General features: G+C 32.1%; 1 protein-coding gene across 3 annotated transcripts; it reads left to right on the top strand.

Annotated features, from left to right (window-relative positions):
• Window positions 1–4,940: 4,940 nt before the first annotated feature.
• LOC129221230 (mediator of RNA polymerase II transcription subunit 18-like) lies at window positions 4,941–24,274 on the top strand. Of its 3 annotated transcripts, none has more exons than XM_054855687.1 (8): window positions 4,941–4,977; window positions 5,056–5,238; window positions 11,944–12,010; window positions 13,566–13,688; window positions 16,743–16,812; window positions 18,901–18,987; window positions 20,671–20,717; window positions 23,977–24,274. In XM_054855687.1, exons 2-8 carry the CDS (start codon window positions 5,058–5,060, stop codon window positions 24,023–24,025), a joined length of 624 nt encoding a protein of 207 aa, XP_054711662.1. In that variant the 5' UTR covers window positions 4,941–4,977; window positions 5,056–5,057; the 3' UTR covers window positions 24,026–24,274. The 3 variants fall into 3 exon arrangements, with proteins under 3 accessions (XP_054711662.1, XP_054711660.1, XP_054711661.1); XM_054855685.1 differs by having other exon boundaries at window positions 16,743–16,821; window positions 23,977–24,199; XM_054855686.1 differs by having other exon boundaries at window positions 4,942–4,977; window positions 5,053–5,238; window positions 16,743–16,821; window positions 23,977–24,205.
• The last annotated feature ends 1 nt before the right edge of the window (window position 24,275 follows it).

Raw genomic sequence — 24,275 nt, 5'->3', positions numbered from 1 at the left:
AAAACCATGAAGTATTAAATTGAAGTTTCGTACTGTGTAATATCGAAACCGTGTTGTGCAAGTACAGTGTTATACGAGGGACGAATGTACTACAGTAAATTTGTTAAAATCGAACGTCAATTACATTGATTGTATTATAAAATAAAACCTGCTAAGTGTGAAGCATCTGCAAAATATAATGCTGTGGTTTTATTTTAATTTAGAAGCAAAATTACCCAATTATAATTGTAATGTGTGTTGTTTAAATGCTAACACTGAAAAACACAATTACAGCATATAACCAAATCCAGAATAAAACATTCTTAAAAATTGGATGGTATGATAAATTGAGGAATGTCTCCACATGCTTTTCAGCACTTATTCAACATGGTGCGAATATTTGTAATGCTCTTGCTCAAATGTTCTTGACATTGAAATATGAATATAGCTTAAAATTACTCCTCTGTTAATTTGAAAGGATGATCTTTTTAAAATCCCCACGGAAAATACATGCCTAATGACTATCATGCTAAACTTGTTACCAAACTACCATATTATTTTTACCATTAACTACTAATATAGTGCTTTTGTAGAAAACAATAAATTAAAGTACAAGAAAAATATATTTGACCCAAAGAAAGACAATCGTTTTCTCTTTTAACTATAGCTTTGAAATTTAATATTTAAATACATTATTGAAAAAAACTATATATGTCATTGCTTTGACGGGATTTTTGAAACATATCAATAACATAAAGCATATATACCTACTATTATACACTTCAGTTTTGCTGATACCTTTTACTTAAAATGCAATGTTGATTTAATGCTCATTTTCTTTTGATTCCCCTCACTAGAATACTTTGCTTAATTTCTACTTTCCTCATACCCCTAATTTCTTACACCATAAAATTACAGATAGTGATCTCCAACTTTTAATGCCAGCATGCCAAAGAAGATTTGTAAATGTTTTTCTTTTGACATTTATGAAACTTTTGCACCAGGAAAAACTTTAGAGTACTGAGCCAACTACAGGAATAACTTAGAGAAGCATATTCATTCTTGGTATGATAACAGCAAGAATTTGTTTTAAAATAGAATACAGATTTTTTTAAGAGAGCTGTGTTATGAATACAAATTGAACATTCAACTTCGGATCACATTGAAATAATTATTTTTACACTTATATTCACAGGAAGTTTGTGCATCAGATGAACTTAAAACTGATTTCTAGCTGCAAAGCATAGACCCACCATTTCAAAGATTCTAATGGTTGTTCTTGCTCATTGAAAGGTCCAGTTAAAGCATTATTACCAGCAAAATTAAGACTTTGCAGCAGACTTTAATAAAGTAACTGTCATGCAAAGTCTAAATTCAACTAGTGTCGTTTTTAAGTTTCCATGAAATCATCCATCTCCTCGCCATTCAGGATCAAACAATTGACATCCTGGTAAACTAACATGGATGAACCCTTCTGAAAAATATACAATAAGCAAAAAATGTATTCATAATTCACAATACAAATTGAACATTCAACTTTGGGCACATTGAAATAATTATTTTCATACTTTTCCCACAGGAAGTTTGTTCATCAGATGAACTTAATACTGATTTCTGACTACAAAGCATAGACCCACCATTTCAAAGATTCTAATGGTTGTTCTTGCTCATTGAAAGGTTCAGTTAAAGCATTATTACCAGCAAAATTAAGACTTTGCAGCAGACTTGAATAAAGTAACTGTCATGCAAAGTCTAAATTCAACTAGTGTCGTGCTTTAAGTTTCCATGAAATCATCCATCTTCTCGATATTCAGGATCAAACAATTGACATCCTGGTAAACTAACATGGAGAAACCCTTCTGAAAAATATACAATAAGCAAAAAATGTATTCATAATTCACAATACAAATTGAACATTCAACTTTGGGCACATTGAAATAATTATTTTTATACTTATCCCACAGGAAGTTTGTGCATCAGATGAACTTAATACTGATTTCTGACTGCAAAGCATAGACCCACCATTTCAAAGATTCTAATGGTTGTTCTTGCTCATTGAAAGGTTCAGTTAAAGCATTATTACCAGCAAAATTAAGACTTTGCAGCAGACTTTAATAAAGTAACTGTCATGCAAAGTCTAAATTCAACTAGTGTCGTGCTTTAAGTTTCCATGAAATCATCCATCTTCTCACTATTCAGGATCAAACAATCGACATCTTGGTAAACTAACATGGAGGAACCCTTCTGAAAAATATACAATAAGCGAAAAATGTATTCATAATACAAATAGAACATTAAACTTTGGGCACACTTAAATAAAGCATTTTTATACACATGTCCGCAGGAATTTTGTGCATCAGATGAACTTGGAACTGACGACTGACCAGTGAAAAACCCACAATCTCAAAGATTTCAATCATTGCTCTAACAATGACTGCTCACTGAAAGGTGAACTTGTACTTCAGGTTCTATTGACAAATGTACCAGGTGCCCTACTAATTTATTAGAACAGTGTTTCATGCTTAACTTAGCTCTTAGCAAACAACAAAAATCTTTCATTTGTTGCTAGACAAAGTTAAAGTTCAGTAGAGATTAAAAATCTGGCATATAATTTTAAGTAATGAATTAAACAGCGAAATAGTTTCAATTATGTAAGGATTAGGAAATAAGTATTTTACTCATGATAAACACCTATTTGTTACAAATCTATAATGCTGGATAAGAATACCTAAAATGCATGAATTTTGACAGTAAATTAAACTGCATACTGATTTCTGACCCCAAGAATATGAAAAATAATAAATGTTCATTTTTGGCACACCCGGGAAGGCTAATAGGGAGAATATTCAACAAGAAGAAAAGATATGATGGTTGAAAGGAAGGGGACTTAACAGGAAGAACCTTTACAGAGTTAATTTTTGAAGGAAATATTTTGCCGGGAAATTGAACAGTTAAAGGGCTATTCCACGGAAAACTAATTTTTCCCCGCACGTGACGCTTCGTATATTTCATAAAAAGTAATAATTTAAAAGGATAATGAACAAAATTTTGTTGCTTAAGACATCAAACGCATATGTGACTTCTTTAGCCAAAACTCTCTTCAAAAATTATTTCTTTTTTATGAAATACAGAAACCATCACGTGCGGGACAAAATGACCATTTTCAATGGAATAGGCATAGACTTTTTTTTTTCAATGGTTTAAATAATTATTTCTAAACTTATGAGATATGTTTCCTTTACATTGGAACCATAGCTTTCAAAATCTGCAATTTGTTTCGTCATTGTTGTATTAATAGAGCAAAAATATTAGCTTATCCACAAGCAAGTTACCAGAGGTTGACTTTAGATGTCCCCCCGCACATGACGCATGTAAATAAATTTTAATTCAAATAACAAAATTGTTTCAGAAGTATCTTTGTATCAAATTTAAAGATTAAAAAAATTGCTTACGCCAGTTTCATTAAAATATTAAGAGATATGACGAAATGTTAATGAAATTTAAGCGTATTTTTGTCCCACATGTGACGAAGGAATGGCCCTAAATAGTTTCAACTATGCAACAGGAAAAGAAAATAAATGTCAGAATGAAGTCATTTGATGCTCAACTACACAGGAGACAGAAAGAATCCTTACTTAAGACTTGATATCTGAAAGAAAGTTAATTTTGGCAGAAAATTAAATTTGCTGCTAAATATTCCTAATTGTTCAAGGAACAAAAATGCTTTACAGTACAATTTTCAATAGCGTTCATTAGAAACACATCTTTGCACGCTAATGGCCAACAGGAGGAATCTGCCCTTAAGAATAGATGACAGGAATAAATTTAATTCTGGCAGTAATTAAATTAATTATACATCAAAATGGTTTTACTAAATGAAGGAAATTAATAATTTCCAACACGATAACAGATTTCTAGTTGACGCAGATCTACGCACGCTAAAGGCTGACAGGAACAATTGTGACAAAAGGCAACACGTCTGAGAAAAATGATTGTTAATTTTGGATAATTAAGCAACTCAGTAGCTTTAATTATGCAAGGAAAAGGAAATATCTAAGTGTTTCAAATGATAAACGTTTAATGATGTGAATACATGCACGCCTACAGGAAGAATCCTTAAGGATGTCTTAAAGAAATGTACGTTAATTTAGGCGGGAAATTAAAAGAAGCCTAATAGTTTCGATTATTCAAGGGGGGGGGGGAAGCAAAAATCTCAAGCACGCGAAAAACGTTTATTTAATGCACACCTATGCAAGCTAACGTCTAACAACAATTCCCATATTATATTAGATATCTGAATGACGTCTAATTATGGCATAAATAAATATAAATTTTGTCCGGATAGAAAGTACAGATGCATAGAATGATAATCTAGAAAAAAAACCTAAGGCCTAGCCATAATAAATCTTAATACATGCTTTTAATTTCATGACCATTGTACTGTCCAACTACAGATTGCATGGAATTTTCAAACGTCCAGATCAACGAATCTATGTGAATAAGGGGGAAAAGTAAAAATTTGATGCGCGTATTCCGCTCATTTGAATGAGACTCTGCTTCTGCAAAAGCTGACATCGGTTAAAAGTAATAAATTTATCCATTTTCGGCTGTAAAACGGTGTTTGTCATTCCATACAATCCGTGGTCAGACAGTAAGCATAAATAAAGGAACATGCTCTTTTTCAAAATAAAAAAAACAAAAAGATACAACTTAATATAGTCACATCCAAGAAAATGTTTCACTTACTTTCATGCATATTTAATTGCAAAAATCTCATCATAATAAATACATTAACACATTACTCATTACTACATTCTTCAAGCCATTTTTTAAACCACGCACGAGGTACAGGAAGAATCCTTGTCGCCAAGTCTTAGAATGATATCATTTAGCGCCAAAATATAGGGTTGCCTCCCGTTTATCTGTCAGGATCGTTCCTGCATTGACCGATTTCCTGCGTTGTTTACATCGTCTGTCACGGATATTTGACACTGTCAGGTCCGTTGTTCAGAATATTTTAAACTCTTAACTTTCTTATTTTTCCTTCTTTAATTCTTAATTTTATATTCATAGTAGTGATGGAGCCTGTAACAACAGTTCGAAGAAATTTCACCATACCTTCTCAGCAGGAATTTTTAATGCAAGGTAGCATTATGGATACATCTTGCGAAGTTTTACTGCATAGACTGCGAGGATTGTGTGATAATGCGGATGAAAATCCTGAAACCTTCCATGATTATGAGCTGGTTTTTCAGATTCGTAAGTCTTTTAGCTATATATTGTGATAAAATGTGCATTTTCCTTCATCTCAGTGTTTCTCTTCAGATTCAATGCTACTTTGATATGCATTAAAACCATACTGTTTAAAAATCTTTGGGTAATTGAATCATTGAACTTAAAAATGTTCTCGAGAGTTTAATGTGAAATTGTTCATTTAGTACTTTTCCTACTCTGGAATTATTTTTCATTGTAGTGAAAGAATCAGGATATAAAAATTGAAAACCAGTATAAGTAATAATGCAGTGTAGTTTTCTGCATTTGTTTTAAACGTAAACCTAAGCAGGATCATAAGAATGAAACTTCCCCATAATATAGCAATAGCTTGTTTTATTTTACATCTGAGTGTGTATTTATATTCATTATTCAGAGAGAGACTGCTAATTATTGCATCGTAACATTAAGTCAAACCTGTGCTACTTTCTTAACATATTATGAAGATTTTATGCTGACTTAGGAGTATGGGAAGACTGCTGTGAACGTGAGATAGGAGATGAAAATGCGAGTTTTTACCAATTCTCTGAGGAACAAAGAAGCTTAAAATCTGGAAAATAGGATAAAAAATGCCAAATGAATATTGTTTTTCATTTACAACATTTGTAAAAGAAAAACTTTCAAATCATTTTTTTTTTTTTGTTAATAAAAAGAGTTATGAGCTACAAAATAGAAACGTGTATTGATGGATACCTGAAAATCAGAGCTCTGTTTGCTACATTTTTGTGTCGACAGCTCATATACCTGTAGTCCCATTCAGGGGTGCCCATCTAGAAGAAGTCATGGCGCAGAGGTGCCACTGAAATTTTTAGTGGGTGGGAGGAGGTAGAGGAATTTTTTCTCTCCTTCAAGGGGGAGAAAGGAATAGGCACCCCTGGTCACATCAGATGAGTCAAGTTCATTGTTATCAAATTACACAATACTGTTGTTTTGGACAATGTTTTTTTTATGACTAAAATAATTTCTCACATTACTGCCAGAAACTTCTTAGATGGAACCCTGCAATAAATCATAAAATTACACATTGAAGGTTTGATATAATACCACATCAAGGTCTTGTCTTGATCACACCTTCTTATTGATTTATTACTACTTTTCAGTTATAGGCTTGCTACTCAGTATTCTGTGTCAAATCAAACTTCCTTTTGTGTCAACTGTTGCAATATTTATATACAGGAAAGTGGCTTCTAAATTATTAAAAGCATTGTAGCCGGTATCTGCAATTTATCGTGCAATAACATGCGTTGTCACGCCTTTGTGCCAAAGTGTGACGTCATTGGAGGAAATTAATATCGTTTTGGGTTGCTGTTGAAGAAATTCGACACGCTTTTCCGTGAATACCAAGAATATTCGCCAATGAATCTCAAATTCCTGGTATTAAGGTCGTGATTCTTTCAGATCGGAAGCAGGCTGATCAGCATTATTATGGATCAGATTAGTAAAAGATTACTTTTTTTTATATAAAAATTTCTCTCCACCAAAAAAATTAAAATGTACCATTGTCTTTTCGGGCATGCAAAAAAAAAAAAAAAAAAAAAAAAAAATGTGGTGTGAACAATAGTTTCTTTAATTGATATATAAATTTAAATGGTTGTTTCAACAACAACAAAATTCGTTATTTAAGAGATCTAAAAATTTTACAAAGCCCTTTCTGGTAGAAGAATATTATTTATGGCATAAAGATTAAAATATCTTATGCTGAGATCTTTAAAGGAAGAAGAAACTGAAATATGTATATGGAAATGTTTGGATAACGTAGAGAAAGGGGTAACCCCCCCCCCCTCCTACAGAACCATTAGTTTTAACACTTGCCAATTGATGCAGTATTTAAGCTTATATACATGCAATGACTTCATGAATAATCCTTGACCCCCCCCCCCCCCCCTTCTCACTCAATAGTTAATTCTGACTGCACTAGTAGATACAACTGGCTATATCATTTTGTTCGTTGCCTGATATTAGCTTTGCACCCAGGGCCAACGAGAGGTCATGTCAGCCTAGTTGAAATCTAAGGGCCCAGATCTTGGGAGGCTCGACTTGGAATCGGAATAATGTAATTTGGTACAGATGTGATATACCCCCCCATTTGGCGACATTCGATTTTTTTGCACAAAATTAAAATATTTTTCTCGCCAATGAGGCGATAATTTTTTATGCATGGCATCCCTGGCCAAACTAACCTGTGTTTAGCAACCCGAAGGCAATCTTACAGATCTGTTCAAACTTGTTTACTTGGGTTGTTTGGGTTTCACGCAGGAGAGATACGTGGTGTTGTTTCGTGCAATATACCTTACAGGAATGCTTATTTTGTGTTAGTTTAAATTCAGTAGTTGTGTTTTGAAGTAAAAACATTAGAAAATGCCAGTTTCTTCAAACTTGAAGGTTAATTAAAAGTTAACTCCAACGTGGTGTGTATCTGTAACGTGCCATTGTCATATGATGTATTGTTTTAGACTGAGTGTGAATATTTATACCATATAAAAAGGCAAGTTCTTTATTTTAGAATTCAAAAAAAAAAACCTCTCACTTCCGAAATTCTTTGTTTTTACAAATGCTTGAGGGGTTCTTGTAGTTTTTAACTTTATTTTTACTGTATGTAAATTAATTTTACAGAAATAGTACGGTTATTTTGTTCTAAAAGTTAATTCTTATCGATGCCACGAATTATTTAGACATTAATGTGCCTCCTTTAGGTACTGAATTTTATGTTAACAATTGAAAGTTCTTTCGGTTGTACTCTTAAAAATGCTGAATTTTATTAATAAATCTGCACAATAATGGTGCATATTTCACACTTAAAACTGTGTCATTATTGTACACTGAACGGAAGGAGCCACCCTTGGGTGTCTCCGTGAAAATATACATAACTGTGACCATACTCCGACTGTAATGTATATTAACAGTCGGAGGGATAACGGACCGAGGTCCTGGCGAGCCAGAGGTCTCATAGTACTTTCGTAATGAGACCGAGGCAGGGCCGGCGAGCCGAGGTCTCATTACGAAAGTACTATGAGACCGAGGGTTCGTATCCCGGAGAAATGATGAAAAAAAATTAATGCATTAATTTCGACTTGTAATTAATACAATAATTTATTTCATTGTATTTTAATATGTTTACAAAAAACCTCGGCCCTGTACATTTTTGAAGCATATATTCGTGATGTTTTTTGTTGTGCTTTTATGTTGTTTTTATATATATTGTGTTCTGAAGTGCTTTGATCATGTTTTTTTATCTGATTTTTTCCTGTTGGCGCTAAAAAAGCATCGCTAAGAACGATGTATGACATATGTCGTCATACATCGTTTTCTTGGCGACGCTTTCTTGGCGCCAACAGGAAAAAGTCGCCAAGGGTGGGGTATATCACATCAGTTCCTGTAATTTTTATGTTTACGCAAATTGGAGGACCGACGACCAAACAAACAAGAGTCACCTTGCCTCTCAGCGTCCCTGTTTGCGTCATTACACTTAACTTGCTGTTGAGATTAGCAGGTGCTGCTTACTGATCCATCAGCTTGCAATGAAAATTTAAAACGTGCCTCGGGCTTACTATGAAGCCCTTCTTCAGTGCATGAAAAATGAGACAGAAATATCTGTCATAATCGTATTCCAAAGCTAAAACATGATATGTAGCATCCATTGCTGTTTTACCATAAAACTTGCAAGTAGTATATTGCAAGATACTATATGAGAGGATAAAAATGTTACATAGATCCACATCCCAACATTGAGGATAGCTCATTGTAACTGCAAAACGTACCTGTGTCATTTTCACTACAATTTTTCATCTCATTTATCTGCCTAAAATTAGCGTAGGAAAATCTTACACTTCATTTGTTACAAAAACAGTTGTATTTGGTCTTTATCGTCAGGGTCATTTTACTTTGCTTGATTGGTGAAAAGGGGATGTTTTTTTAATTTGTATATCTGTTTCAGTAAAACTACTTAAATTTCAAATTTTTACGAAAGAAAGAGACTTATTCTTAAATACAAATTGTAACAGAGATTAAAACAAATTTTTAAAAAACTCAACAAACATGCAAAACAAATGGATGCAAAACTCACATTCAGGCCACCATTTCTGACTAATAGTTGTGTTTTAGAAATCTTTACGAAGCTTACGTATTATTAAATAGCTTAATTAAATCAAGCTATGAGGGCAAGACAAGTGAAAATTATTAGTGTCCATTCTTAATTGTGAAAGCGATTAAGTTTTCTTAGCTCAAAAGAAATTTCAGCAAAAAAAAAAAGGTTAAAAAGGTGTAATATTTCTATCATGCATAACTAGGAAGGAGGGCCGCCGATAATTTCATTCTTCTAATCTCTTCTCACAGAGGTAATATACTGAAAAACTAGTCCCTACCCACACAATACACAAGTAAAAAACTCTTCCATTGCTGTCTTTTTTCTGAAGTCCATTTGGTCAAGTCCTAAGGATTTTGCCGCTGCTTCCCTCCCCTCTCTATAGTTGCATAATAGCCATAACCACAGTAAAATGTCTAGGATTCAGAAAATAATACATTAGTGACAAATAATGTTGCGAAATACTTCTACCATTAATTATACAACAACAAAGCAATAGTGGTCAAGCAATCCTAGGAACCTTTTTTCTTAAATATAAAATCTAAATTATGTAAACATGTTACTTTTTGTGAACTAAGAACAGCCAAAAGTATCCATAAATAGCCAAATGTGAAGCAAGAAATAGAAACTACTTGTTACTACTATTAATTAGTATTTCATTACTTGTAGTGTTAATAAGTTAGTTTAATTTGGAGGATATGCAGTCTTTATAGATGACAAATAACGAAATAACATTACTTTTTAAATGGAGATTATTTCCCGAAATATAAGTTAGGGGATCTGGGGTCTGTATAAAAAGTTAAATTTTGTATTTTTTGACTTCAAACTTTCAATATCCTAACTCTGCATCTTATTTTGAACATTTTTGCAATTGGAAGTATACATATAGGACTAACGGTTGAGAGAATAAAGCTCTTGCAGATTAAAATGGAACTCCCTGTATATTGTACCTATGCTGGTACTGACAGAATGTAGAGGTTTTGTACTCTTAGAAATAGGATTTCAGGAATATTTTCAAAAAATCATTTAGCATCAGACACTCTTTGAAAAGACTTAAAATTACAACCTACCTTATGATAGTCAGCATGGGCGCCCATGAAGGGGAGGAAAGAAAGGGGCTGTAGCCTCTCCTTCTTAGGAATTAGAACTGCTAATTTTTCAATACATTTTCAGCATAAACATTAAACCATTTCAATATAAGCCAGTAATGGATGACTGTTATTAAGCATTTTTCTACTTTAAACGTTTAATCTAAACTTCATCTGCACTTAATTTGCTATAACAATACACCTTAGCTAACAGATGTTTACCGGTTTTCTAAGGAAAACAAAATTATGAGTCCCCCCCCCCTTAAAAGGCCTAAGTTCGTATAAATTCCAAAACGTAAAATCTTAACAAATCTCATACTTTGTCCTATATTTTGTTATCTGAAAAAGTAAGTTTTTTTTCTTTAAATTAAAGACTTGAAATATAAAATTTTTCTCAGCTCTCCCTTCTAAATTTACGTACGTATATATGGGTACCCATGATAGTTGGGGTTGCATGCCATTCTCCACCCAAAACAATATAACACTCCCTAAGACAAGGACCCTTAATTTTAATTCTAGGCACCAATTAGTTTCAGCTACTAGAGACCTTAGGTTTGCACCTGGGGTACCACAGTGTCTTCAAAGAGCTTTAAAAAATAATAAAAAAAAAGAGAGAGAAAGAAAAAAACACAAGACAAGATCAAAAGTTTAGAGCACCATAGTATTTTACTATAATGTGTTGTGGGGCTTTCAGTCTTGAGTCTTTGTAGTATTGGGGGGGGGGGGGGGCATATAATATCTGTCAAAAACAAATTCAAAATTCTAATTATTTATTCATTATAAAAATCCCTACTTGGCACCAAGGGTACCCTTTTCACTCAAAGACCATATTGTAAATTTTTGCCTCAAGGCCGACCTATAATCCTACAATATTTCAGTTCAGAGGGTCTAGTTAACACTACCCAATATCCCTTTTTTTTATTTTTAATTAAGCCCTCAGCCCCCCCCCCCCCTCAGTGATGATTTTTTTAGATTTTCTAAGTATAGTTCCTCAAAAATGGTTAAAAGTAAACATGTCATCAATTTAAAAGGTTTTTTTTCTTTTTTTTTCAGTTTGTAAGCTTTCTGCGAGTCGAAAAAATTCTGGATGTGGCCTGAAGGCAGTAGGTGGAGTTACGTACCAGATTATTTTTCTCTGCATTGAATTTTGAAAGAGAGTAATTGATGTGCCAATTAGGGGTGTTTGTGATTCGGAATTTCCGAACATTTTGGTCTGGCAACATCATAAAAATGAAAAATTTTATTAAAAAATAATAATAATAAATAATTTTGAAATTGTTCTCGCCTCCCCCCCCCTCAATGATTTTTGTATGCATATTTGAAGAGTTTTAGGGATTGGGAAATTTCAAACTACCTTCAGAAAATTTTACTTGAGTTCACTTGCATCCTTGATGCCAATCTTGTTTTATTTATCCAGGATGTTTTTCACCTATGTGCATTTTGACAGGCATTCTAAAGTAATTATCAAATTGGATATGATCGCTCTTGTATGCTAACATTCTGTGAATTCTTCTAATTTCTTAGGTGGACCTACTGGCACTCCTCTTGTGTTAAGAGCTAGACAAGCATTGGATCATCCAGAAATGCCTTGGTCAGTACCTAATAAGTGATATTGATTTGGCCATTTATCATAAAGTAAAATTTGTAATGCATTTAAAGTTATTTAATATTCTTACTTCCTTAAATGCATTATTAATGTTTTGTAACAGTGATGCCCAACTGATGGCCTGCAAAGCAGTTCTGTGTGCCCTTTTGCTTTGTTCAGCTTTACAAGTTGAAACAATCTCAAATTTACAAGTTATTATTTGCAAGGTTCAGTCATTAGTCAGGCAGAAAAAGTGACTGATATGGGCGTCTTAATAAGTCAGGATTTAAAGTTCAGTCAACAGTGTAGCATAGCTAGTAACAAAGCCAATAAGATGCTTGGTTTATCAATAGATCTATTTCAAACAAATCCAAAGAAGTTCTTCTGCCCTTATATAGAAGTTTGGTAAGACCTCATTTGGAGCATGCTGTTTAGTTTTGGTCTCCTTATCCTAAGAAAGATATTAATGAATTGGAGAGGGTTCAAAAGCGGGCTACAAGGCTAATAAATGGATTTTCTCCTTTAGACTATGATTCCAGGCTTAGAAGGCTAAAAATGTACAGTCTTGAGCAAAGAAGAGACAGAGGGGACATGATTCAGTTGTTTAAATTGAATAAAATGAAAGATGTTACCGGGCTGAAGTTTAGCATTGAAAACAGGACACGGGGTCATTGTTTTAAGCTTGTTAAATCTCAGGCTAACATGGATATTAGGAAAAATTATTATTTTAGCGAGGTAGTGGAACCTTGGAACAGCTTACCGGAAGAGATGGTAATGAGCAAGGGAGTAGATAGTTTTAAGAGGGCCATTGATCTTCACTCTGGATTGTAAATTGACTAGGACCAGTCTAGCTTGGCCGAGAGCCTGTTGCTGGTCGTCACTTCTGTATTTGTAAATTTGTTAAATATACAGTTGAACTCGCTTATAATGAGCAGGAAGGGACCACAATATTTGCTCGTTATAACTGAATACTGGTAAAGAACAAGTTGATGGAAAAAAATCGTCAAAATTCATGCACACTTGCTGCGTGTTTTTGTTTTGTACAGTACCAAACAAAAAACACAGAGCAAGAAGTTGATTAATTAGCATTGAACTGTCTTACTTCCAGCCTTGGCTTTGAGAAGGTTTGAATATCTTCTGCATCACATAAGCCATTGGATACATCGTATGCCCCAAAACTGATAATATAGTCGTCAAATTTATAGTGAAACTTTGAAATGCTTTTCTACTCTGCAAATTAAAAACAAGGTCATCACTTTTTCTCTGGACATAAATTACATTTACTGTAATTAAATGATTGAAAACCCAAACTTTTAGTAGCTGTTAATCAATATTTTTTAGTAAAAACAAGAATGCATCTAATCATTTGGACAAAAGACTATTTTTTAGATCTTCTTTTGAAGAATGAAAATAAAAACATTTAAAGCTCTTTGTAATAACATAATGACATTTATTAATTTCCTATGTTTAAAAATTCTGTTTTTATGAAGTTTTAAGAGTTTGGTAATTAGCACTTATTAAGAATTTGATTATGCATTTCATATCATTCTTTCTAATATAGGCATTTGAGGTACATCGGGCAACCAGAAATTGGAGACAAGAATAGGGCCACAATGATTCGCAGCTGTATTGATGTGGATTCATCTAACAATGTCTTGCAGTTTCTTAATGAATTAGGCTTCAGGTGGGTACTATTTTTTATTTGTTCATTTGGTTAAAAAATTTCAACACAAAATGGCCAAGAAAGCGCAGCAAGGAACAACCAATCAGAAACCAAGAAGCAGAAAGAGTGGGAGAAACAAACAACCAGAAAAGGCAGTTATAAAAATCAAAAATAATATCAGGAAAAAATTGGAGCACTGGAAAAATCCTCGACTAGAGAATGAGAATTTTTTCAAATATAGTAAGCTTCCCAAATTTCGAGGACATAGACCAAAGAACATTTGCAAATAATTCTAGCATATAAAAATCAAAACTGGGCAGGAATCCAACAATACTGAACATTGAAAGAAAGTGCTATTTCTTTATATTATGTACTTTCAGATACTGCTTGAGGGCATGTTTAGTCGGACAAATGTAAACAAGTTCACATTTACAGGAGATACTATAAATACAGTCGAATCTCGATAACTTGAAGCTTATAACTCGAATATTCCTTTATCTCAAAGTTTTCATCGGGTCATAAACTATTGACTGTTGTAGATACTTCCTATACCTCGAACAACTAATAACTTGAATGTTTTAGCCGATCCCTTGGGACTTCGAGTTATCGAGAGTTGACTGTACCCCAGTTGCTAAGGCTGTCAATGGGATGCTTCAAGTTAGTAAATTTGATCTTATTCACAAGAAAAAGCAATTTAAAAACCAAACTTTTTCAAAATCTTTTCAACTTAATGAATGAATTTTGGATAAAAAGGCTAAAAAATGGTATTACCTACTTTAGAAGCAGAAACCTTGCCAGAGTGAGATGGCTTGATCAGTCTCTCATAATAGAATCAATAATGTTATAAGAATAACCACTATCGAAAGCCATAGCTTTAAGCTAAAAAAGCTCAGCATTTTTATATTTTAATACATGAAGATAATTCTTTTAATACCGCTTTCTCCATTAATTGTCAACCGATTTTCTCCATTTCTCTTTTGATCAGTAGCTATTGCCGAGATCAATAAAAATTTTTTGGAAACAGACGGAATTAAGAGACATATTAATTAAAAACACATTTTTACCCTAAGTGGCTCTTTCTATAGAAATGAGTGGTCCAATTCTTGATAAATTATAGTCTGTTTTATTCTGATGTATAAGCTACATTATTGTATAAGCTATGTTATTGTAAAGCTTCATTGAAATCCATTCAGTTTTTGCGTGAACAAGAAGCAAACGCCCATATGTACAAACTTTCACGCTTATTATAGTACAGTGAAGAACTTTTATCCGGGAACCAGAAAACCGGCAACTTTTTCCCGATTTTACCGCCATTTTTTAAAAAATATGCCATTTTGGCAATTTTTGAAAAATTCAGCATTTTTTCTGAAATACCAAAAAGAATATAAACAATTTCTTAATAAACATTATCTTACTCACAGAAAACTCGGGAAAATGTTTGCAAACACTAAGTTCAAATGGTTATCCTTTATGCAGGGCAAACTTTCCAAAATATTTTCTTGAATTAAAAAGTACATTCGTAAGTCTGAACTTTTCGTATTTTATTCAAACTGAAAGCTAAGGAAATGAATACTGTCGTATTCAAATACAGTATTTTATTGAATGGCCTCTAATTAAAGGTGTTTGGCGTAAGTGACGTTGCAAAAGTGGGAAATGCCAAAAACCAGATCCGTGAATTTTCCGGATAGTTAGTTGATCGTGAAATCTAGGAATCCATTAAACGCAAGACTAATAAGGCTGCAAGAACTCATAAATCAAATTTTTGTTGATATTAACGAAACGCGAAAGCATTAGTTATCAATAAATACCGTAAACGCAAACACAAAACCTTTATAAATTTTTTTTTAAAAAAACGCGATCATGAAAGCGAATTCTCTTTTATACATTATAGTAGAAAAATCGCACATTTAGGTTCAATAACTTATTTTTGGCCCTTCCCTTCATTTTCTTTCGTTTTAAAACATTGAAAAGTGGTGGATTCTTTTATCTTTTCCAAAAAGAATGTGATGGTCTCAGGCATTATGAATAACGTAAGTTTTTTGGTGTTTAAATTATTCTCTCACTATTAGTTTTTAATGTTTCAACATTTACAAGCATTTCTGAACTGTTTTCTTCTTATTTTAATATGCATAACTATTTATCATAGTGATTTAAGTTTTACAAACAATCGGCCAATAGCGCTTTTTAGCGATACAGAAAACTGGGAAATTTTGATATTCGGGATAGCGACGGTCCCGAACTTCCCAAATAATTGGTTCTTTACTGTAGTAAGATAATGGAATGAAAATTTTTCATTAGAAAAATCCTTGCTCCATGAAAAAAAAACTTTTTTTTTTAAGGTACAAATTTATTTCCAAACATGAAAAAAAAAAGTTTCAATAGAAGTTTTATTGCAAAACATATTGTTCTTCCTTTATGTACTGCAATTTTTGCAATAAATTTCCAATTTGTACATTTTGAAACAGGTAAGTCATCTTAACTTTGCCCCCCCCCCCCCCCCCCATTATCTCCTTATTTAGTTCTTGCTACTCAATTATAAAATATTTGTATCTTTAGGTTCAAACTTTCATGTTTAACTTTTGGCAATTAGTGAGTTGAAGATACTATTAATTTTCATTCGTGAAATATAGCTGTAATTACTCTGTGCACGTTTCTGTTACATGTTAGGAAATGCGTTAAAAAAAGGTTTTTGTTTTGGGAAAGAGAAGTTCAAATTTGAGTATACTCGAGTACTTCTTATGTTTTTTACTTTTCTTATATTTTATTCAAGAAACATAAAATAATAGTATTTAGTGGAATTGAAAAGCTGGGAAATACCTTTTGACACAATTTTATTTGAGTTTGGAATTGTGTTCCTCTTTTGTATCTCCAAACGGCTTAAAAAGTTATTTTATCATCAGTAGTGTTTTTATGATCAAACACAAATCTGAAATATCTATTCACATGTTTTTTATAAGTGTTTTTTGCAGTGAATATTCTGTATTCCTTTGTACCTATAATTAAAAAATATATGTGTCTGTTATTTTTAGAAATTTGTTTCTCCTAAAGCATATTTATATTTTGTTAATATTTTAGGCTTGATTATGAATATGTTTTGAAAGGATTTATGTTTCGAAAAGGGAGAATGAAAGTAACAGTTGCAAAAGTATGCCGAGTGAGTAATTTAAAATCACAAATATACACTGCTCGACAATGAAAATGCAACACCAAGAAGGAGTGGTCAGAAAGTGATGAAATTTGGAAAACAGAGAGACAGCAAGGAATAATAAATGATCTTAAATTCAAAATGATAGGCAGAATACAGAGCTAGAACGACGTCGGCTCAGTAGGATGTAGGACGACTGTGGACAGCGATACACGAAGAAACACGTTTAGGCACAGAGTCAATAAGGGTGCAAATGGTGTCCAGAGGGTTGGCTGTCCATTCCCTTTCAACCATTTGCCACCGGCGGCTGCTCATTATCCAAGTATTGTTGGGCCATCATAGTGCCTTGAATACGAACTGGAGGTGATATGGAATTGTACGCAAATGCCCCCCAAACCATTATGCCGCGTTGTCGTGCGGTGGGACGTTCCACAGTTACCGCCGGATTAGATCTGTCTCCACGTCGACGCCACATACGTATGCAGCGACTATCACTGCATAAACAGAAGCGGGATTCATCTGAGAACACGACATTTCGCCATTCTGTCATCCATGCCGCTCTAGTAGGGCACCATACTAAACTTTGCTGTCTATGTTATGAGGTGAATTGCAGTCTTTTAAGCGGATGCCGTGATTGCAGACAACGTACAACCAAACAACAGGTAATGGTTCTGGTTGACATGGGAACATTCAGGATATCTTGCACCTGCTGCAGAATCGAGGAACAAATGACTTGTGGGTCTGCTACAGCTTGTCGGTGGATGCATCGATCCATGCGTTCTGACGTCACTCTGGCTGCCCCTGCACCCCTTAATCTTGCCACATTTCGTCGTTCCAACCATCTTTGGCACAGCCGATGCACCGTGCTCGCATTCATGTGGGTATCGGCTGCAATTTGACACATGGACCAACCTCCCCTTCTCAGTCCGATCACCATATATCTCGTAAAATCGTCTATCTGCTGGAAGTGCCTTTGTTGACAGCTGGCATTCTCTTGTGTTACACATATCCTCCAAGAGAAAAACAAAATTTCTTCGATACTTCTCCAGTCAGAAATAACGACACGAATATTGCCTATTCTGCAAGTTCCTTCCCTTATATCTTACTTTACATGAGTTGGAGAGTTGCACATTTCACATCATTTACATAACTCAGTGATGTACGTCTACTCTAAAATTTGCATAAATTTCTGAACACTCCTTCTTGGTGTTGCATTTTCATTGTCGAGCAGTATATATATATATATATATATATATATATATACATATATATATATACATATATATATATATAAGTTTATGTGCAAAATCTGAAAATTTTACTCATCATCCGTTTTAAATCCTTTTTTTGAATTATTATGTATAAATACTAACTATGGATTGAATAAACTTCTGCTTGAAATGAAACAGGAAAAAAGATAATGCAGCTCAATAGTGAAACTACACTTATAAAACCATTTTTCTTTTTTTAATGCAGAAATTAGTCACTCAGTTTTTTGCAAATGAAATGATTGCATACATCGTAATCTTTTTCCTTTCTATTTCTTTGCATTTTTAAATTAATACTGTCGCCTTTCATAACATATGAATTAATAATAGTAAATTATGGTGCAGGAACATTTAAGGCATTTTCAGGTTGCAGCCTGTCAGAATTTTGTTTCATAAACACTCTCCGTTCAGTACTTGGCCAAATATTCAGTTAGAATTTTAACGGAATATTCAATGTTCAGCAATATATGATATTTGTTGTATAGTAATATAAAGTCGTTTCAAATTTGTTGCTTTATAAGCCAAAATAAAAAAAGAAGCCTGCAATATTGTTATTTTTATTTTATTACAAAATACTATGTTTCAAACATTATTGATTTAATGCAAACTAATAATGTATAAACTGTCGGCGTTCAATCTTCCATGTTTTTCTTTACTTTGTGTGTTTTAATTTTCTTCAAAAAGCACAATAGTTTAAGTTATCACCCATAAAAAATCATTTCCCCATACGGACAATTGTTTCACTTGCACTAAACACAATTCAATAAAAATGTTCAATGTATTAATAATAATATAAAAATGTTGTGTTTATTTTTTCTAGCTTCAACAACCTAATAATCCAGAAAGTATAGAAACTGTATCACAGTCTTATCTTGTAGAATTAAGTGTTGTTGCTCCATCTGGTCAAGTAAGCTTATTTACATACTTAATGTAAAGTGCTATATTGTTTAACAAGTACATAAAAAAATTGTAAAATATCAACTCAAAATTTAAGGAAGATTTTTTCCACGTTTCTAATCTATGCAATTTTTAAACATTAAAAAAGAGTTAACTATGATGTTTTATTATATTGTTTTAGTAGTTGAAAACAGGGTTTTGAACAGAAACTGAACCAGGGAAAAAAATCTCTTTATTTCAGTATGAAATATATTCAGTCATTTTTAATACGTTTTTATTAGATATACCTGAATGTATTGCTTTCTGTGATTGAATTCTTTTGAAATTGGTTTGTGACTTCAGACCCTATGACAATGCAATATTTTATAACCAAATTAATTAATTCTCCATTAATGATTAGTTTCTTCTAATTTTAAGCAACCATTTTACAAAAATTTCTCTTATATAAGGGCAAAAAAATGCTTGCATAAATTAGTATTGTATACTGGTAGAAACCCCCTCATTTTTCTGCATAACATAATATTTGTTTGAATGTTCTAATGTAATTAGAAAATGAAATATAATTATTTTAAACTAATTTCATGCTGAAATGTAGGTTAGCTTTCAATTGACAATTTATTGTTGAACAATGCTTTTTTTAATGTATCTTACTTTTAAAGCAATATAAATATGATTTCCACACACATACATTGATGACTGGTATGGATTAGCTAGATTAAACAATTACTCGACATACAGCTTATCAGAGCAGTTGAGCTTTTTTATGGCTAGACTGTTACACCTTAAGAAGTGTAATTATTCTTTTTGGAGTTCGGGTGATCCCAGTTTTGAATGTTGCAGGACCCTTTAGTCATCTTTTTTTTTTGGAATTTCATGAAAATAAATTTTTTTTTGTAACATGTTAAAATAAATATTTTTTCATAAAACAAGTAAAACTAAAAGAACAAAAACAAAATTGATCAATGGAGGTGAATTGGAGGGAATATACTTTTTGCAGAGTTCATCCAATAAATTTAAAATATATTATCAACGTTAAATTTTTGCCCCAGTAATTTCCTTGTAAATGATCCAAGCATTGATATCTGCTAGGTCAAGCATATTTTTAAAAACTTGCATCGACTACCATCAGGAAAGAGATTTAGTAGAATATTTTCGAGCTGACTGATCAAGCACGTCTACCCCGCATTTTGATGAGTTGTAGAAACTAATAACATTGGGTTTCTTCTTTTAATTGCATTGAACTTCGACAGTAGGAGGCAAGGTTCTAAGCAATAACACATTTTTGTGTTTATTTCCTTGGTGTGACATCAAAGTAGTGTTGTCATGCTTGATCATCTTGCTTGAATACAATTCTTTTTTTTCTTTTTTTGGCTCTTGAAAAGCCGAAACTTGATTCCAAATTTGTCTGGTTTCTGCAGCATGTAGTGTGTAAATGGGTAGCGAGCTTTGCTGAGGGAATGGTGTTTTTAGGCAGTGAAGTTTTAGCTAGAAGAATGTTAAGCATATATTACAGCAGCATATGCCTTCCTGAAGCTTAATAAATGTTATTGTTATCAATACATGACTTGTTTATGAACCGAGGCATTAATTGTTGGTTCTAGAAAGCCTTGTTTTATTTTCATTAAGAGTTGACAGAGCTCTAATAAATTTGTTTGAAATATTTTAACAAAAATTTTCAAACTTTAAATTACAGGAAGCACTTGCTGATGAAATGAAAGCCTTTTCAGAACAACTGAAACCGTATCCTTTTTACTTTTAGCATATTAAATAAACATTAATGCTGGATAAATTATAATTATCAACTGTTTTAGTAGCATACATTTGTGTTTACATGGATTCAATTGTTGGTTAGAGCTTAGTGGCAAAACAAATTCGGTTTCAAAGAACATTTTGTCTAGTTACCACCAAGGTTGGCAAAAATAGTTTTTTTTTAAAAGAAAAGTGTTAAAAAAAAAGCTAAGGTTTTTTTTTTTTGCAAAGAAAAGGTTTGGTTTTTTTTTTTCAGAACCTTCACACTCATTCAGAAACTTCAGAAAAAATATGTTTACTAGAGACATTTTACATTAATGCAATTTTTTTCTGTAAAAGTTATAAATATTTCAACTAACAATGGTTTCGATATCGTTGGTTTGGTTGCAGATAATTTTGCTTTCTCTGTAGAAATAAGAGTTTTTTTTTTTTTTTGGTTAATATAAGTATGATAATCAATTCAAATTAGTTTTTTTTTCTCCTTCTTTTTCTTTTTTTTTGTAAAAAACTTGCAGGAATGGGAAATTGCGTTGCAATTATGCTGAAATAAAATGTGAAAATTTAATTGTGGCTTGTCCATTAGATGTGGCAGCATTAGATTCTTGCCCTACATCTACTGAACAAGCTAGAATAATTTTCCCCATTATTCCAGCATGTCCTTTTGACTCTTCCCTACCACATGATCTTTACAGCTCAGGAGATATCCACCCCAAATAATATTCTTGATATTGAATTTTAAAAGTATGAGAGAAGAAATTCTTCTTTTTTGTAATCTTATTTCAATTGAAATTAAAAAGGGAAAATAATTCGTTTATTTTTTTTAAAGTTCATTTTGATTTACATTTCAATCATCAAGACTAATGAGTATTGAACACAAGCGCTTACATTCGTAAATATTTTTATGAAACATATTAGCATTAATTCAGTCTTTAACGGGAAAAAAAATGTATTTTGTTAAGAAAAGTGAGAAAATTTTGTTATTAATTTAAGAAGTTTGATTAAAAATTATCTTTAAAAATTTTTAAACCTTGTTAGCATCTATTAAGAAAATTTTATTGTTTCTTTTACTTATATTAATTAACATAAGCTATAGATATTGTGTGCCCTTCAATGCATTGGTAAGACTTGATAACGCATACTATTTTTTACAGAATTTAGAAACAAAAATATCAACACATGGTTCTCTAGAGTTGAGGCAAACCTAACCTGATCTCATAGCCTTCACAATACTGCCTAAGTTAGGTTTGTGCAAACTATAGGTAGATTTTGATGTTGACAAATTTACATTGATGATGTGCAATTTCATTAATGCTAAATTCCATAAAAACAGTATGATTCATTTATGCATTACCAAAATTTTATGAGCTTAAACTTTTCTTAAATTGCATTTGCTTCATATTAAAAGAGTTGGTGTAAGCGGAACTCAACAATCACATATTATTCGGCTTTATTATTATTATTTTTTTAAAACTCAGATGTAGGTATATAACATCAAGATATTTCAATAAAAAGACTCATTTTCTTTTTGCAAAAATTTCTCCCGAACCACGTTCAGGCATTAGGACATACTTGCACCCCTGTACCATGCATTGAGGGGTTAAGATAAAACTTTAAAAACAAGTTTGAATTCATTAATCAGGGTGGCGACAGAAACTGTGAAAAAAAGTTCCCTGACTTTTAAGTTGACTGATTAAGTTCACCAAATTTCCCTGATTTACGTTACCAATGATAATGGTTTTCTTTCTTTGCTCTACTTGAAATCCATTGTATGTCTGTATTAAATGCAGTATTTTTAACGTTTTAAGCTGTGTAAAGTTGTTGAACTAAAGATATATTTTCAAAAGATGTTATTTTTTTTTAATAAAATGGTTAAAAAAATATATCAAGTCAATCTTTGGGGGGGGGGGGGAGGGAACCTACAAAACAGTACATTAAATTTTTCTACAATGGAAAGATTATAGAAAATTAAAAAAAAAAAGAAATACTTCACTTCCAGAAACCACTTAGCATGAGAATTTTAAGAAACTATTAAAATTACTCTTAAAAACATATGTGTATTTAAGATAGAACTAAAAAGTAATTAAAGTCATTTTGAACTAAGTTTTCAAACAGTATAATAATTGTTGCAAGAATAACAAGTAATAGTGAAAGAATAGAATATTTATGCAAAACAGATGAAACCATTTGACATCCATTCATAGGGAGCTTTTCTCTAATCAAGAACATAGGTTTTAATGAATGAATACAGCATTTCAACAATAAAAAAAAATTTACTTAAAAACACAAGTTAACTCTATTTAAAATCATTTCAGTATGTAATGAAAAAAAAAATCTTAGATTGCTTTTGTAACAAAAAACTTTGAAATGCAAGAAGAAAAAAAGCAATTAGTTAATTTCAAAACATATAAAAGAATACAACTTGGTTATAAAATTAAAGAATCACTTAAGTCGGAAGAAAAGAAAACCTTTATAATCTGCGGTGGCAACAAATAGTATAACGGCAAAAAACAAAGTTTTTTTATTGAAAGTTCAGTTTTAGCAATTAAATTGAAAATGCAAAGAAATGATAACTTTTAAGCTTTTATAGTATTAATTCAAAAACCAAAGATTTCTTCTTGAGATCGTGATTACAGTACGCTAATCACTTCAAGACAACGGAATAAAGGCAAAGAAGCTAAGGCATTAATGAAGGCTTCCTCTTTGCCTGTATGGTTGTTTATTTTACGTAGCATTGAAAGCGTAAAAGGAAATTTCAAGCTAGGTAAAATAAACAACCTAACAGACACAGAAGCAATCTTAGGAAGTTCATCCTTTGGTTAATAAGTAAGATTCAATACTTTGACGTTGAGGAAAAAAGATGCACAAATATGCGGCAGTGTATAATCACACCTCATTAATTTTACTTTTTTTTTAAACAGATCATTGGCAGAAAATGCGTAGGGAATTAGAGTACTTAATTTTGTAAAGCAAAAAAAAAAAAAAAAAATTTTTTTTTCTTCATAAAATAAATTTTCCCTGATTTTTTGTTTTTTTTTTCAAAATTCCCTGATATTTCCCTGACTTTTCCCTGATTAATAAAGTTCCCTGACTTTTCCCTGATCTCCCTGATCTGTCGCCACCCTGTTAATATATTTTTTAATTTAACTTTGTGGCCACCTTTTGCAAAAGTTAAATGCATAATATATTCATCATTTGTAACACTCAGTTCTGTATATGTTCTTATTAGCTTATTTTCTTAATATTGGCACAGCTTAGTTCAACTGGATAAAATTGATCACCGTCGTCTTCAGCATGTGTAAAATATTATTTGAAAACTTAATTCATCAAGATTTTCATTTAAAACATTATCAGAATTATTTTTCGTAATTGTTTGTTCGAACCCCATTTTTATGAAATAAATCTTGTACACTATTAAATTATTTTATTTCAATTATGTCTCTACTCTTCAATCGACATCTTAAAATGCGTTATATTATAGAAACATGCAATCCTCCTGAAATTCAATGTTTTTTAACATTTAGGAAAACATCAATATGCAAAAATTTTTAA

This window comes from Uloborus diversus, chromosome 4, assembly GCF_026930045.1.
Source record: "Uloborus diversus isolate 005 chromosome 4, Udiv.v.3.1, whole genome shotgun sequence".
Lineage (NCBI taxonomy): Eukaryota > Metazoa > Arthropoda > Arachnida > Araneae > Uloboridae > Uloborus > Uloborus diversus.
Note: the sequence above shows the minus strand (reverse complement) of the source record. Positions and strands in the feature narration are given on the sequence as shown.